This window comes from Wickerhamomyces anomalus (assembly GCF_001661255.1).
Source record: "Wickerhamomyces anomalus NRRL Y-366-8 unplaced genomic scaffold WICANscaffold_7, whole genome shotgun sequence".
NCBI classification, from domain to species: Eukaryota; Fungi; Ascomycota; class Saccharomycetes; order Phaffomycetales; family Wickerhamomycetaceae; genus Hansenula; species Hansenula anomala.
The window spans coordinates 20188-34144 of record NW_017567116.1 but is presented as its reverse complement, the minus strand read 5'-3'; the positions used below and the strand labels follow the sequence as shown (position 1 = coordinate 34144).

Sequence of the window (13957 nt, the reverse complement as noted above, 5' to 3'; positions counted from 1 at the left end):
AAATTATTCAAGCCAGGATGATCACCTCAACAACTACAAAAAGATTGGCTTCTAAAGCCTCTGCCGCTCAGGCTTCCATCCTTTTCACTAGATTCTACTCTTCAAAACTTCCTCTTTCTGTCAATGTCAACTTGCCAAATGGGAAGTCTTATAACCAACCAACTGGGTTATTTATTGACAACAAGTTTGTCCCTTCAAGACAAGGGAAAACTTTTGAAGTTATAAACCCAGCTACTGAAGATGAAATTACTCATATCTATGAAGGTCGCGAAGATGATGTTAACCACGCCGTTGAAGTTGCTGAAAAGGCCTTTAAATCTGGTGTTTGGTCTCGTGTTGATCCTTTAGTTAGAGGTAATGCTATCAACAAATTGGCTGATTTGATTGAACAAGATGCTGAAACCATTGCTTCTATTGAATCTTTGGATAATGGTAAAGCCATCTCATCTGCTCGTGGTGATGTCGCTCTTGCTGTCAATTATCTAAGATCTTGTGCTGGTTGGGCCGATAAAGTTGATGGTCGTACTATTAACTCTGGTGATGGTCATTTCTCTTACACTAGAAGAGAACCAATTGGTGTTGTTGGTCAAATCATCCCATGGAATTTCCCATTATTAATGTGGTCATGGAAAGTTGGTCCTGCCTTAGCTACTGGTAACACCATTGTCTTGAAATCTGCTGAATCTACTCCTTTATCTGCTCTTTATGTCTCTCAATATGTTGAACAAGCTGGTATCCCAGCTGGTGTTTTAAACATTGTTTCTGGTTTTGGTAAGATTGTTGGTGAAGCCATTGCTACTCATGATAAAATTAAAAAAGTTGCATTTACCGGTTCTACTGCTACTGGTCGTCATATTTTGAAAGCTGCTGCTGATTCTAACTTGAAAAAAGTCACTTTGGAATTGGGTGGTAAATCACCAAACATTGTTTTCAACGATGCTGATGTCTCCAAAACTGTTCAAAACATCATTTTAGGTATTTACTACAACTCTGGTGAAGTTTGTTGCGCAGGTTCAAGATTATATGTCCAAGAAGGTATCTATGAAGAATTATTGAACGAATTCAAGACTGCTGCTGAAGCTGTTAAAGTTGGTGATCCATTCCAAGAAGATACTTTCCAAGGTGCTCAAACTTCCCAAAATCAAATTGACAAAATTTTACAATATGTTAAATTAGGTAAAGAAGAAGGTGCTAGAGTTATCACTGGTGGTGAAAGATTAGGCACTAAAGGTTTCTTTGTTAAACCAACAGTTTTCGCTGACGTTGAAGAATCTTTTAGAATTGTTAAAGAAGAAATTTTCGGTCCTGTTGTTACAATCACTAAATTCTCAACTGTTGATGAAATTGTTGAAAAGGCTAACAATTCTTCATATGGTTTAGCTGCTGGTATTCATACTACCAACTTGAACACTGCTATTGATGTTTCAAACAGAATTGAAGCTGGTACCATCTGGATTAATACTTACAATGATTTCCATCATCAAGTTCCATTTGGTGGTTTCAAACAATCTGGTATTGGTAGAGAATTGGGTACTGAAGCTTTGGATAACTATACCCAAGTTAAAGCTGTTAGAATCAAATTGGATTAATAATTTTAATGAAAACAGCTTTGATGGATCTTTAACTGGTTTAAATATTCAAATTAAGAATACGAAAATGAATTATTTATGTTATGAATAAAATTACAAAGATGTAGAATGGCGCCAATATCCATCGAGGAGTATTTTACACGACTGATCATATCAATTTTTGAATAATATTTAGGAATAAAAAGATAACATAAAAGGTTATAAACTAGATACTGATAAAGACAAACTAGTTGAAGATTTCTCATGATTTATTCAAAACCCTGTCAATGATCTCACCAACTTTCAAAACATTCTCATCTTGTAATGTTCTATAGACTAGTTGAATGTGGCCTGGACTTCCATGATGTACATCTTTATCATAAGTTTGTAGAGTTCCTTCACAATATTTAATTGATGGATCATCCAAATCAATATCTTTATCCACTTTACCAAAAGGAATAATAAGTGAAGGAAAATCAACAAGATTCCACATACCTGTGTAAGGGCAATTACCAAACGTATCATGCTTTGGAGCAGTATGTGAAGCACCTGGACATAATATGATATCTAAACTCATATCATTGATTATCTTCAGCCAATGTCTTTTAACTTGATATCTTGCTTCACCCAATTCATAAAAATCCTCAAATGCTTTAGGAGTTTTAAAAGAATTATTAGCCTCAACTAAAAAAATTAAAGATTTTATCATTTTTTCACCAGATTTAGTTAGATTTGTTATGATTTCACTCTTTGGATCAGATGTAAAATATCCATGCAACAACTCCCAACCATATTGGAAAGAAGGGAAATCAGTCAAGTTAACGATTTCAATTAAAGGTGATTTAGAAAGTTTATCAACTGCATCTCTGATGATTCTTTCCATTGGTGGATTTAATGGGACAGAACCACACTCCAAGATAACACCGACTCTAATCTTTTTAGGTAATGAAAGATTATTATTCCAAGGGATAGCAATAAGGTCTGGGTCATATTTTGAAGCCTTTGGGTAATTCAAAACTAAATCCATCATTTGATTCAAGTTTTCAAAATCATAAGCCATTGGACCAACAATAGCGGAAACTGGACTTGAGTAGTTGTTTCTGCTCTTCAAAACTTTTCCCTCTTGAGGATATCTGAAATTACTTGTTCTGAACCCATAAACACCACAGCATAAAGAAGGAATACGAGCAGAGCCTCCAATATCTGTACCAATACCAACCAATGAACCTCTTTGTTTAATCAAACTTGCTTCACCCCCAGAACTTCCACCAGCTGTCAAAGTCAAATTCAATGGATTCAAAGTTCTTCCAAAAATGTTATTTTCAGAATCAGCAGACATCATTGTTGTTGGGATGTTTGTCTTAACATGGATGACAGCACCTAATTCCAAGAGGATCTTGACAAGAGCTGCATCTTCTTTGATATCCTTTTTATTCCCAATAAATGAAACATACCCAATAGTGGAATCAAAACCTTTAATGTTCATTGCATCTTTAACAGAGATTGGTAAGCCATGTAAGGGGCCAACAGTTTTCCCATTCTCTTCAAGATATTCATCAAGCCATTTAGCCCTAGCTAAAGCCTCTTGAAACAATAACTCGGTACAGCAATTTGTCAATTGGGTTGAAATGGCTGCCCTTTTACAAAAAGCAGTTGCAACTTCTAATGAGGTGAATTTTTTATCAGCAATATGCTTCAACAATTCATTAGCAGTGTATGCTTCAGTAATCTCAACTTCTTTGTCATTTAATATCCCAAATGTTTTATGCAAGCCAATGACGCTAACTGGGGTAGTTTCATTGTATTTTGACTTTATATCATCTGGTAGCCTCCATTCTTTAGGGATCAGCTTGTCAACAGATTCTTTCTTTGCCTTTGCAATTTGCTTCCAATCACCAGTACTCATATTTGTAAGTATCTTTTTTGATTTACTGGAAGAAGCACGATATCTTATAATCAAGGGATTGTCTTCTCCATTTATAGCTTTTGGTTAATTGGTCCTGACCTAAATGTTAGCCGATAAAAGCTCAACAGATTCAAAGCACTTGTACCAGAGTCAAAAAAACAGATAAGACGGGGAAGGGGGAACTCTCCTCAACGGAGAAATAAATATGAAAGATGTGTAGCATAGGTAATACAAACATCAGCATCCTCTTACAATGGTACAATTGTTTGTAATTTGTAGGAAGTTGTAATTCGGGTTTAGTTTTTGAAAAGATCACATCCGCGGAAATACAAGGACTTCGCGAATTTCAATTCGCGGTAAGGCTCTTGACAATAAACTTGTTAGCTGTGTTTAATTGTAGAGTAGTGGCATATATATTACTGATAACGAATGAAATTGAAGTTTGCAATGAGGAGTATAGCAATTTGCGATTAGATGCTTCCAAAAGTTGTTGAATTCTTAGATTGTTCTAGCCCCTGGGCTCATTCAATACTCTGTCAGCAATTTCACCAATTCTCAATACATTTTCGTCTTTCAATGTCTTGTAGCACAGCTGAATATGACCTGGACTTCCCTCATGTACATCTTTATCATAATTCTGTAGCGTTCCGTAGCAGTATTTGATCGACTTATCGTCCAAATCAATACTTGCATCGGCTTTACCAAATGGGATAATAAGCGATGGGAAATCAACCAGATTCCACATCCCAGTGTATGGAGAGTTACCATAAGTATCATGTTTTGGGGCAGTATGTGAACTACCTGGCGACAAAATAATATCCAAGTTCTCATCATTGATAAGTCTCAACCAATGTTTTTTAACTTGACTTCTTGACTCACCCAGTTCATAGAAATCTTCAAAAGTAATTGGTGTCTTGAAAGATTTATTACCTTCAAATAATAAAAGTAATGATTTAATAATTTCCTCACCGGATTTTGTCAAGTTTGTCATAATTTCTTTCTTTGGATCAGACGTCATGTAACCATATAATAAACCCCAACAATATTCAAAAGAAGGAAAATCTTGCAAGTAGACAATTTCAAACGATGAAGAATCAGCAAGCTTTTTCACCGCTTCCTTAATGATTCTTTTCATTGGTGGTTGTAAAGGAACAGAATCACACTCTAACACAACACCAACTCTTATCTTTTGAGGTAATACTAGATTATTATTCCAAGGTAAATCCAGGAAAGTTGGGTCATATTTGGGAGCATTGGGATTACTCAAAACCAATTTCATCATTTGATTCAAACTTTCCAGATCAAAGGCCATTGGACCAGTAACAGCAACTACCGGAGTGGAATAATTTATTCTTTCCTTTTCAACTTGGCCTTCTTGTGGATATCTAAAATTACTTGGTCTAAACCCATAGACACCACAACATACAGCTGGAATACGAAGGGAGCCACCAATATCAGTTCCAATACCAATCAATGAACCTCTTTGTTTAATCAAACTTGCTTCACCCCCAGAACTTCCACCAGCTGTCAAAGTCAAATTCAATGGATTCAAAGTTCTTCCAAAAATGTTATTTTCAGAATCAGCAGACATCATTGTTGTTGGGATGTTTGTCTTTACATGGACGATAGCACCAAGCTCGAAAAGCAATTTAACGATAGCAGCATCCTCGTTGATATCCTTCCTGTTGCCAATAAATGAAACATAACCAGCAGTGGAGTCAAACCCTTTAATATTTAACGCATCCTTGATTGAGATTGGTAAACCATGTAAGGGACCAATAGTATTCCCGTTCTCTTCAAGATAATCATCAAGCCATTTAGCCCTAGCTAAAGTTTCTTGAAACAATAACTCGGTACAGCAATTTGTCAATTGGGTTGAAATGGCTGCCCTTTTACAAAAAGCAGTTGCAACTTCTAATGAGGTGAATTTTTTATCAGCAATATGCTTCAACAATTCATTAGCAGTGTATCCTTCAGTAATCTCAACTTCTTTGTCATTCAATATCCCAAAAGTCTTGTGCAAGCCAATGACACTAACTGGGGTAGTTTCATTGTATGTCAATTTTATATCTTCCGGTAGCCTCCATTCTTTAGGGATCAACTTGTCAACAGATTCTTTCTTTGCCTTTGCAATTTGCTTCCAATCACCAGCACTCATACTCTTTCTCAATGGACAGGCATTTCAACAAATCATTGATAATTCTCAGGGGATCCATCCATCGCTTTATACCAGTTCTCGAGATCTGCGAGCTTTGTAGCTGAAGCGATTACAAAGAAGCTTTTAATCATTCGGAAAATAGAACGGACATAAACGGCTTCGCGAACTACAAATAAACAATTTGAATTTGAATCTATAACATTTAGCTTCAACGGTCGCCTTTGTCACCGTTAACACAGGCACTCCACGAGCCAATCTCATGGTCACAGCGTGAGTACTTGACAGCGTCCTGGCTAGTTCCCAATCCAACATACCCACTCCAGTTACCCCCATGGGTCAACCTGATACACACGAAATCACAAATCTTGTCCTGGTTTTTCTCTTTAATGAACTTGTGAAGAGCCCCTTCAATGGTCCCTGGTTCAGCAGTAGTAGTGCATCCTTTCCCAGTGGTCTTGTACTTGTAATAGACGGTTCCTTGAGTCTGGTCACTGACAGAATGAACTCCAGTATCAGCACAGTTATGATTCCCACTTTGAATTTCCAAGGCGACACTGATTGAATGACAAAGAGCACCAACAAGGTTAGCAGCATTTGACCCAGTGATACATAGCTTTTTGGTAAAACTGCCCTGACAAGCATGAACACTACCACGACGTTCTAAACCATTTTGAGAACCTGGTGCACTCAAATAGGTGTGGTTAGCAAAAGTTGTTGAGTTTGAAAGATAATCGTCCAAGTCAACATGACCAAATGGAACAACATTGTATTGCTGTGAGTTGAGCTTGGAAATCCCAGTAGTTGAATTGTTGACTGGTGCTGTAAGAACGAAAGCTGCTGAAATAGCTAATAGTTGGAATAATATCTTGAACATCTTTGAGTTGTTGGAAATTAGTATTCGGGAAACTAAATATACAAAAGCTTTAGAATGGATTTTTGACTCAATTTATAGTTTTATAACTTGGTTTCGCATTGAAATTTTTAATATGGCTTCCAGTAAAACGATATCAAATAACCAGGTACAAAATTCCGATGAAAATGGTGCTTGATGAAATCAGATGGTACAATGATATACTCATAGCCTCACAAGCACTTATGAAAATCATTGTAATTGTACTGTTTGTGTTAAAAGAGAAAAAGCTATTGCATCCCTTTTATTCCCAGCTCTAATCATGAATAGATTCCAATTTGTAGTATAACATGTGCACCCATGTTGCAACCCAAAAGGTCTACACAACTTTGGATCAAACACTGTATGTGCATCTTGTAAATCACTTTTTACGATAATAGCTTCTATTTGGGTAAAAATTGTTTTGAGGTCTATCAGGGTTAGTTTTTGATATAATCATAACTCTATCAAGATCGTGCATTTTTTAGCTAATGTCCGTTCGAAATATTGTAAGATCTCGTCTTGGCTTTGTCAACGGTGACAGGGGGTTTCACCAGCTACAAATATATTATCGACAAGAACAAACTTGCATTTTAAATATTATTAAACTAGATCAAGTCAATGATAGCACTTCTTTTCGAACGATCATTAACACCACCCTTTTCACAAGCATAAGCATATCCACCAGTACTTGAGTCACATTTGGTATACTTGACCGCATTTTGGTTTGTACCAAAACCAACATAACCTCTCCAATGACCACCATGAGACAACTCAATACATTGGAACTGACAAATTTTACCATCATTTTGTTTGTTAATCCATTTTTCAACAGCCCCTTCAATAGTAGAACGACGTGCAGTAGTTTTGCAACTTTCGCCTGCAGCTTCATATTTCAAGTAAACTTGACGTCCATCAGCATCAATTTCTTCAACATGGCCATTGGTACCTTTACAACCTCCTTTAGCTTTAAAAATCAAATCAGCAAAGCTTGCTGCGGTGTTCAAAACAGCAGCAACACTAACCATACAGTCATCAGCTCTATCACCTGCTGTGTAACAAGCTTTCACATCTTCTCTTTTGACTTCTTTTGAGCCTGGTGAAACTTCTCCAAAGAAGAATGCATCAGTAGAATTAGCTGAAAATTTGTCTAAATCAACACTTCCAAAGCTGAAAGGTGATGATCCAAGTTTACTTTTACCCAAAGCATTTCCAGTAGTGTTGGTATTTGAAACTGGAGCAGTTAAAACCAATGAAGCAATAGATTGAATGAGTGTGATTTTGGATAAAAGAACCATTGTTAATTTTTCTCGACTTGAAAGTTTGATTTTATGGAATAAAAGGCATATCTGGATTTTGAAGAGTTGAGTGAAAAGTGAGCATCTTTATACTTGTGATTCAATTCATGAATACCGTCTATATCCTGATCTTCTTTAACAAGATGTGCAATTGTTCTAGTTAGCACATTTACCATACCCAAACGAATCAAAATAAGTGAGATCCTTTGAAAATCAATCAAAGGTTGATCAAAATTTTTTTCGCTAGATCCTTCAAGTCACAGGTATGAGATCATGTTCATCTGTGCTTATAACCCGAGCCCGCAAAATAAAACTTGGGATGATATTCCTAGCCCAGCAAAGGTAACCATCCAACATTTCCAAGATCCTCACAGTTGTAAAACCCATGTGTCGTGAGTGTTTTTTTGAAAAGAAATAGATTCGAAAACTTCGAACCTTTTTCCCTTTCATTCGCGAATGTGTTTTGCAAAAAAAAAAATACGCGAAAAGTTTTACACAACAAAGTCAGTTCAACATTGTGGGATAATAGCATATACATAGATTTATACACTGTTTGACCATAAATCAGTTCTGGTTAACACCACCTTTGGAGCAACGAGAAACACGACCGATGCTTGAGTCACATTTGACGTCCTTAACAGCATCTTTATTGTTACCAAAAGCAACATAACCAGTCCAATATCCACCGTGAGTAATTTTAATGCATTGACTTTTGCAAACTTGACCTTCACTTTGAGTACTGATCCATTTTTTAATGGCTCCACTAATAGTTCTTGGTTTTGCTGTAGTATGACAGCCTTTACCTGTGGATTGATATTTCATATAGATATCACCGGTGACACCAGGGACAGATTGAATACCTGTATTACCACAAATACCATCTCTTGAAGAAATCACAGTAGCAATACCATCACCAACAGATCTAATATCATTACCACCACTGACACAATCCTTGAGGTTTTTCTTGGCTAAACAAACATGTGCATCTTCTCTCTTAGGCAATGAAGAACCATCATGACGAATTTCACCATAATCCAAACCAGTAGTTTCATTCACTGAGAATTGCTCTAAATCAATTGATCCAACTCCAAGAATATCATCAATTGAAAGTTTGCTTCCATTTTCTGGAATACTGGTTTGGTTGACCGGGGCAGATAGAATGAATTGAGAGTATAAACTGGCTGAAATGAATGCAAGTTTAGTGATTGCGACCATATTAACTGTTAATTTGGTGTATCAAGTTTCGACTTTATAATTCTTTTTTGAAGAACTGGAGTATAACTGCCATTTATATATAATCTTTGAAATGAGCAAGTGGGTCTAGTTTGGGAATGTTGGATGGTTATTGAAAGCAGATCTAGCCAACAAGATTTATACCCTATGTTTATCAGTTAAAACATAAATTGACTAGCATCTGTAGTACATCCAACATCGATTGTAAGCGGAATACACCTTTGTCGATGTACATGTTTCGTTGAATATGTATAGAAAATCGCCAAATTACCATCATCTCATGATACACAATTGATCTCAACTAGGTGTATCACTAGTGTACACGCTCCTTACGAGAACCATGAGTTGCAATTCATCCTAATCTTCGTTCCTGGAACTCAAAGGAAATACTATACCAGTTTCAAATGGCTTTACTGGTTGGTGCTTAAGTAATTTCACAGATGGAGTTAGAGTATGCATATCGGCATCTTTGATAAATGCCCGTCAGAACTTGGCATAAACGGAGGCACTAATAATATACAGCCTACACAATTATTAATTACTATGGGTGTGGTGTGTGGAACCAAGATGTTGAGCCAAAAGAATTCTACATGAATCCAAGTTAATTAGCCTCCCATGTGGCTGAGCTGGCTAAATAGATGATATTCAAGCTGCAGGGTTTTCGATGCGCGTACTGAATCATAGACGTACAATCGTGGATTTTCTTTACTTATACGTGAAAATTGTTTCAGGTGTTTCAACTTTCTACTAGTGTATATTCCAGGCTCATATAAAATGAACACGTACCAGTCATTGAGACTTAATCTAACCAGTATTTTCGGTGGCATAATTTCAGCTCAGGGGTCAGCTGAACCAATTTTTTCTTGACGTCGACTAGAATGCCAGACGTACTGCGGAAACTATCACTGCAGCTAGCTATACCATATCAACCCAGGCCAAAAAATATATAAGCTAGCGGTTACAAACATTATAAACTTACAATATTTAGCTGACGTACTGCTCAATAATATTATATGCGGAGATTATAAATATTTTGGAGCTATAATTTTTAAATACATTTATAACATTAAAAAATTAAAATATTATAACAGCTAGCTGTATGATTATAATTATATTCGAGCCATATTTATATTTAATTAATAATTATACGAATATATATCGAAATTAAGCGCTAGTACGTCATTAGAGCACCCAAATTTATAATTTGATTATCTGGTAGAATAGTTTTCAAATTATATTAATATCATATCAATTAATTACCATCAAGCTGCCGACTTCGCATCAGAGCTAGTAGTAGACTTAATGTAATCTCTCTTTCTACCCTGATATCTATCGAAAGCAAGCACAAGGAAAAAGTAGAAAAATAGCATGACAGCCAGGATCAAACTAGCTGTAACAGCTCTGGTATATTTTGGAGCATAATCTGTGTTCAAGAGCTCAATACTGAACGGAATTCCCAACAAACCAGAGAATAAATTTAAGGAACCTATAGTGGCAGCTCTAAGTTGGTTATCTTCTTTGCATAATTCATTACACCAACCAACAATAACTGGACTGACAGCTGTATAAGCACCAAGACACATATAGCCAAAAATTAAAGCACCGCGAGGAACATCCCAGGCTTTTATTATTGCAAGTCCAACAATCCAGATAGTGGTCAAAGAAAGTGCCACATGGATTCTTGCTCCAATGATATCAACTGCAAAACCTGTTGCAATAGCCAAAACAATACCAACACCACTAATACCACTTGGAATATTATTTCTGTCGTAAACGTTATAGCCCAAAGCCTTCAAGACAATCCCCATATAATTTGAAAGTTGACCTGCAAACCCCCAAAAGATCCAGCATAGAACAAATAAATACCATTGATAGCCCGTAAACACTCTCTTAAAAGTTGAAAAATCCAAATTATCAACTCTATCTTTACCATTGACTTTGATACGATTTTTTGCAAATTGAATTTCCTCCTCAGAAAGATAAAATTTCACTTTTGCATTTTCAGGAGAATCTGGGAATATAAAGAACCCAAGAAAGGCCACAGGAAAAGTTAAGCAAGCATCCACAATGAAAAGCCATCTCCAACCTGCTAAACCATGACGTCCATTCAAATTTCTTTGTAAACCTGATTGAATCAACCCAGACAATAAGACCCCAGCAATACCACTCGCAGTGAAGATGGACACTCTTTTCCCCAGCTCACGCTTGGTGTACCAGCTCCCCAGTATGTAATGAATAGAGGGCCAGGCAGCACCTTCGGCCAGACCCTGGAAGAACCTGAGCACAGCAACGGTCTTGAAGTTCTCACTCTTGTAGATGGCCAGAGTCATTATGCCCCAAAAGATCTCGAGCACAGGCAGCATTCGCGAAAACCTGACCCTGGTGAGGACGATGGTGGCGAAAAAACCCGAGAAGCAATAGGCACTGGAAAACAATTGACCCAGCCAAACATACTGCTCCCCAGTGATGCTGAGGTCCTCTTTCATCCCAGTCACGTATGCGCTGGCAATGTTGGTGGCGTCCAGGTACCGGATGAAGTACGAGAGACACACGTAGCTCAGAATGGCGGTGTCCAGCTTGAACACCAGCTTCTTTTCGAACTTGGTTTGGCCTGGAGGTGACCAGAAGAAGAACTTTGAGCGTGGTTCCTTCTCTGGAGACTTGGTGGAGAAGAACAGCTTCAGTGATTTTTTGAAAGGAATGGTGGTGGGAATGGCATCTTCTAGATCGAGTGAGTCATGGATTGATTCAAGATTATGGCTGACTTCTGTCTTGACCTCTCTGGACATGATGAGATCTTGATAATTGTGTTGAAAATTGGCAAGTGCATTGGGATCAAAGAGAGATCAACAGCTTCTTATACTCAGTTATTATCATAGGCTGATAATTCAACCACAGTTGAGCCGAAGGTAGCTTATTGCAATAATCTTCAGCCACCACAGATATATACATCTGGATTGGGAATGAAAAACTACAGTCAACAAAGATAAGCTTTGTGATGTTGTTAACTTTTTTTTATAAACGTATCAAACGTTTTTTTTTGGTGTTTCTTTACTATGGCGTTTTGATCAGTGGCTTCTTATTCTAAATCGGACTTTTCAACCGGTGAATAAGAGTATCCACAGTTGACAAGCTGACAACAATAGCTCAAGTACAAAAGCTTTTTTTTTTACCCAAGCATGTTCTTTATTATTGTTATTTCAGTGCTGTAATTTCTTGGAAGAATGGGTACTTCAGCTATTTGGAAATATATCCCCCATTACAGGGATATTGATGATAATGATTTTGAAAATAATGTTGAATATTTAGATGAATCAAAGACACATCATGAAAAGGCATCCACTGATGTTAAAATTTTGGAATATCGAGATGAATCTAACAGACCTTGGTGGAAGTTTTTCGATGAATATGAATATAGATTGAACAAATATGAAAGAAGCAGACACAAATGGTATTACTGGTTTGAAGAAGGGACTTCCAAGGAAGAAAAGAAATTATTAATCAAATTAGATTTCTTGATTGCGTTTTATGTCCTTGTGGTATTTTGGGTTAAATCCTTAGATCAATCAAATGTGTCAAATGCTTATGTTTCTGGATTGAAGAATGATATCGGTATGAAAGGTAATGATTTGATCAATACCACCACGGCCTTCAATGTGGGTCTTGTTGTCTTACAATTTCCATTCATGTATTTGTTCCCTAGAGTCTCCACTCATTACCTTGTCCCTGGACTAGATCTCTGTTGGGGTATTTTCACTATTGGTTTACATGCTGTCAATACAGTTCCACAATTGCAAGTGTTGAGGTTTTTCGTTGGTGCGCTAGAAGCAGGGTTTTATCCAGCAGGTGAGTATCATGTTGTTATTATCACGTCTTTATACTAACTTTTTAAAAAAAGCTCATTACATATTTGGATCTTGGTATAAACCTCAAGAAATATCAAGAAGAGCCGGTATTTATTATTTTGGAAATATGCTTGGTGCTATTAGTTCTGGACTCTTCCAAGCTTCTATTTACAAAAATTTCAATGGTAATGGTGGATTAGCTGGCTGGAGATGGTTGTTTGTAGTTGATGGTATAATCACAATAGTTGTTGGTATTGCTGGATTTTTCATATTGCCAGGGTCACCATATAATTGTTACTCAATTTGGTTAACAGATGATGAGATTAGGTTAGCAAGACGGAGATTAAAAGAAGCCAACATTGCTGCTCCATCTCATAAACAAAAATTGGATGGGTTCTTTAGTAAAAAACTTTGGAAAAGAATTTTAAGTAATTGGAAAATTTGGGGTTTAACAATTTTTGATGTTTCTGGTTGGAATGGATCAAATACTCAAGGTAATGGGTTTATATTGTGGTTGAAAGCATTGAATAGGTATTCTACTCCCAAAATCAATGATTTGAGTGCAACTTCAGCCGGTATCGGGTTCATATTAGTGTTAGTGTTTTGTGGAGGGGCTGATGTTTTCAGATCAAGATATGGTGCTATTGTATTATCACAAGTGTTAAACGTTATTGGAAATGTTATATTAGCCACTTGGAATGTACCTGGAAGCGCCAAATGGTTTGCTTTCATGGTTCAATATGCTGGATGGTCAACTGCCAGTGTAAGATATAGTTGGATCAATGATATATTGAGACATGATCCTCAAGATCGTGCAATTATTTTTGTTTTCCAATTTGCTGTTGCACAATCCACAACTATTTGGATAAACAGATTGATTTGGCCTACAGTTGATGCTCCTCGTTATTTAGTTGGCTACACAGTTACAGGTGTTTTTGCATTCACTATGATTATTGCATCGTTCTGGTTATTATGGGTCTATAAAAAAGAAGAACGCGAGCATTCTTATGATAATGGTATTGTTTTATACAACACATCAAAAGGTGATGAAATACCTGAA

General features: G+C 36.7%; 8 protein-coding genes across 8 annotated transcripts; 2 read left to right on the top strand and 6 right to left on the bottom strand.

The window, feature by feature from the left end:
- Nucleotides 1-17: 17 nt before the first annotated feature.
- WICANDRAFT_35866 (aldehyde dehydrogenase family protein) lies at nucleotides 18-1589 on the top strand (the record flags this gene model as incomplete). The annotated part of the gene is made up of 1 exon (XM_019182365.1): nucleotides 18-1589. One exon carries the CDS (start codon nucleotides 18-20, stop codon nucleotides 1587-1589), a length of 1572 nt encoding a protein of 523 aa, XP_019036155.1.
- Nucleotides 1590-1830: 241 nt separating this feature from the next.
- Nucleotides 1831-3474, bottom strand: WICANDRAFT_81186 (uncharacterized protein; the record flags this gene model as incomplete). Its single annotated transcript, XM_019185190.1, has 1 exon — nucleotides 1831-3474. One exon carries the CDS (start codon nucleotides 3472-3474, stop codon nucleotides 1831-1833), a length of 1644 nt encoding a protein of 547 aa, XP_019036154.1.
- Nucleotides 3475-3982: 508 nt separating this feature from the next.
- On the bottom strand, nucleotides 3983-5632 carry WICANDRAFT_36267 (uncharacterized protein; the record flags this gene model as incomplete). Its single annotated transcript, XM_019182414.1, has 1 exon — nucleotides 3983-5632. One exon carries the CDS (start codon nucleotides 5630-5632, stop codon nucleotides 3983-3985), a length of 1650 nt encoding a protein of 549 aa, XP_019036153.1.
- Nucleotides 5633-5774: 142 nt separating this feature from the next.
- WICANDRAFT_107313 (uncharacterized protein) lies at nucleotides 5775-6853 on the bottom strand. Its single transcript, XM_019180498.1, has one exon. The coding sequence runs from the start codon at nucleotides 6504-6506 to the stop codon at nucleotides 5841-5843; it is 666 nt and encodes a 221-aa protein (XP_019036152.1). The 5' UTR covers nucleotides 6507-6853; the 3' UTR covers nucleotides 5775-5840.
- A 74-nt stretch (nucleotides 6854-6927) lies between these two features.
- On the bottom strand, nucleotides 6928-8174 carry WICANDRAFT_97263 (uncharacterized protein). The gene has a single exon (XM_019186580.1). The coding sequence runs from the start codon at nucleotides 7817-7819 to the stop codon at nucleotides 7130-7132; it is 690 nt and encodes a 229-aa protein (XP_019036151.1). The 5' UTR covers nucleotides 7820-8174; the 3' UTR covers nucleotides 6928-7129.
- Nucleotides 8175-8383: 209 nt separating this feature from the next.
- Nucleotides 8384-9034, bottom strand: WICANDRAFT_81182 (uncharacterized protein; the record flags this gene model as incomplete). Its single annotated transcript, XM_019185189.1, has 1 exon — nucleotides 8384-9034. The coding sequence occupies one exon, from the start codon at nucleotides 9032-9034 to the stop codon at nucleotides 8384-8386; it is 651 nt and encodes a 216-aa protein (XP_019036150.1).
- A 1177-nt stretch (nucleotides 9035-10211) lies between these two features.
- On the bottom strand, nucleotides 10212-12147 carry WICANDRAFT_58458 (uncharacterized protein). Its single transcript, XM_019182820.1, has one exon. It carries the CDS (start codon nucleotides 11839-11841, stop codon nucleotides 10315-10317), a length of 1527 nt encoding a protein of 508 aa, XP_019036149.1. The 5' UTR covers nucleotides 11842-12147; the 3' UTR covers nucleotides 10212-10314.
- A 264-nt stretch (nucleotides 12148-12411) lies between these two features.
- On the top strand, nucleotides 12412-13954 carry SEO1 (putative permease SEO1; the record flags this gene model as incomplete). Its single annotated transcript, XM_019180883.1, has 2 exons — nucleotides 12412-12898; nucleotides 12951-13954. Coding segments are annotated over 2 exons (1491 nt in total), but the record flags the coding sequence as incomplete, so codon positions are not given.
- Nucleotides 13955-13957: the final 3 nt, after the last annotated feature.